Consider the following 1,806-nt stretch of genomic DNA (forward strand, 5'->3'; position numbering starts at 1 on the left):
GCAAATATGAAATTTAGGCAAAAATATGGGAAAGGTCTAGTGAAGCAGAACAATATCCTTAGTAGTTGAAAGGGGGTGGGTGTTGCAGTCGGTCGGTTGATTACCGATTTTACATCTACTCTCATCAGGTCTATATCTTTTGTTGTAAAACATTATTATGAATCTGGTTGATGTCTACATAAATACAAGTATTCAAACATTTTATTTTGAGGTGCTCCTGTGGCAACTGCATCATCATGTTGACAGTGGAGGAGTGTATATGCTGCATGGAAATTGATGTTGTAGCACATAAATGCGAGGAAGATGGATTCAATTGCATTCTACAGCATCCTCCTGGATTTGAACCAGTTTGTTTGAACTCATTTGACTTGGAAACGGCATACCTACAGTACAGGCAACAATATGGAGATACAGAAGAGACTGGATCAGGGTATGTTAATATGTATGTTTGAATACCAATTGAACTCACTCTTGTAGCTGTTTTGTCATGCAAGCCAATCAAATTAATGTCTCATTCTGCTCTGTGATTTTTTGAATCTTAAAAACGTACAGTTTGTAATTTCTTTCAGGCGTACCCGTTATACAGCTTACAGACAGTTTGCTAGATGGTGTTAGGAATATTAGTCGCAGCCTCCTTTATTGGTAAATCTGCAAGCCAATCAAATTAATGTCTCATTCTGCTCTGTGATTTTTTTAATCTTAATAACATAAAGTTTGTCATTTCTTTCATGCGAATAAAAAAAAAGTTGTTATCTGAATTTTCATTTATTAGTAAATCGTGAAGTTTTCATCTTCACAGCTTCCTCTTTTTGTGGTTGGAAATAAGTAGAACATAATGGTGGTGGCACATTCACGTCTATTCTTGTTCTTTACAAAGCCTGAAAAATACAAGGTAACTAATATAGCTCAGAAATATGGAACATTTATGATTTAACTCCTTTAGGCCATATTATAGTAATACAAAATAAGTCCTCTTACCCTTAGAACATCTCTTTTGTGTTACATACTAGTGCTATTTTCGGGTAGATTGATGGTACCGATCCAGGAAGAAGTTTCTTACATTTTTCGGTGAAGTCCAATGCCTGTTTGATTTTGTATTTTGGTCGTAACATTCAGAAGCAAAGTGGTCTTCACATATGGTTTGGTGTCTCATTTGTTGAGTAAAGTCGGCCCTCGTTAGATTAACAAACCGTGTCCAATGAGCCCTCAACTTTCGGAAATTTATGTACTGGAACACCATCTTTGTTGGTATTACTGCACCCCGCTACAGCACATCGCGCCGGCATGATAAAAACTTATCAAAAACAAACACAAACACAAAATTCTACACGCTTTCGTACTGTAGGTTAGAACTTCCGGCTCTTCTCGCTTACGCCGACTACGTCACGAGGGGGGATTCCTTAAAATCCAATCAGCAAGGTATATCATTCGGAATATTCGTCTTTTATCGGCAATATCTCGGTAACGCGTCGGAGCACGATTCTCAAATTTTCTGTGTCTTTAAACGCGATAGGGACGATTTATTTAAGGCAAAGTTGTCAAATCTCTGGACCCTTTCTTTAACTAAGACCTTATCAATATATACTACATACCAGTTCCATTAAAATGGATTAAAATTTGAACTTCTATTGTGTCTACAAGCCAATTTGACACGTTTTTACTAAATCAAGGCCATTTTTATTCTAAAACAAATTGTAACATAATTCAGATTTTAACAAGATCTTATAAATATACGTTTATATCGTTACGACAAGCCAAATTTGACGCGTTTTTAATAAGTCAAGGGCAATAACTCCAAAACCTTTC

At 36.2% G+C, this 1,806-nt stretch overlaps 1 protein-coding gene across 1 annotated transcript; it reads left to right on the plus strand.

The window, feature by feature from the left end:
• Positions 1-209: 209 nt before the first annotated feature.
• Positions 210-452, plus strand: LOTGIDRAFT_113556 (hypothetical protein; the record flags this gene model as incomplete). Its single annotated transcript, XM_009051656.1, has 1 exon — positions 210-452. A coding segment is annotated over one exon (243 nt), but the record flags the coding sequence as incomplete, so codon positions are not given.
• Between the last annotated feature and the right edge of the window lie 1,354 nt (positions 453-1,806).

This window comes from Lottia gigantea, assembly GCF_000327385.1.
Source record: "Lottia gigantea unplaced genomic scaffold LOTGIsca_17, whole genome shotgun sequence".
Classification (NCBI taxonomy): Eukaryota; Metazoa; Mollusca; class Gastropoda; family Lottiidae; genus Lottia; species Lottia gigantea.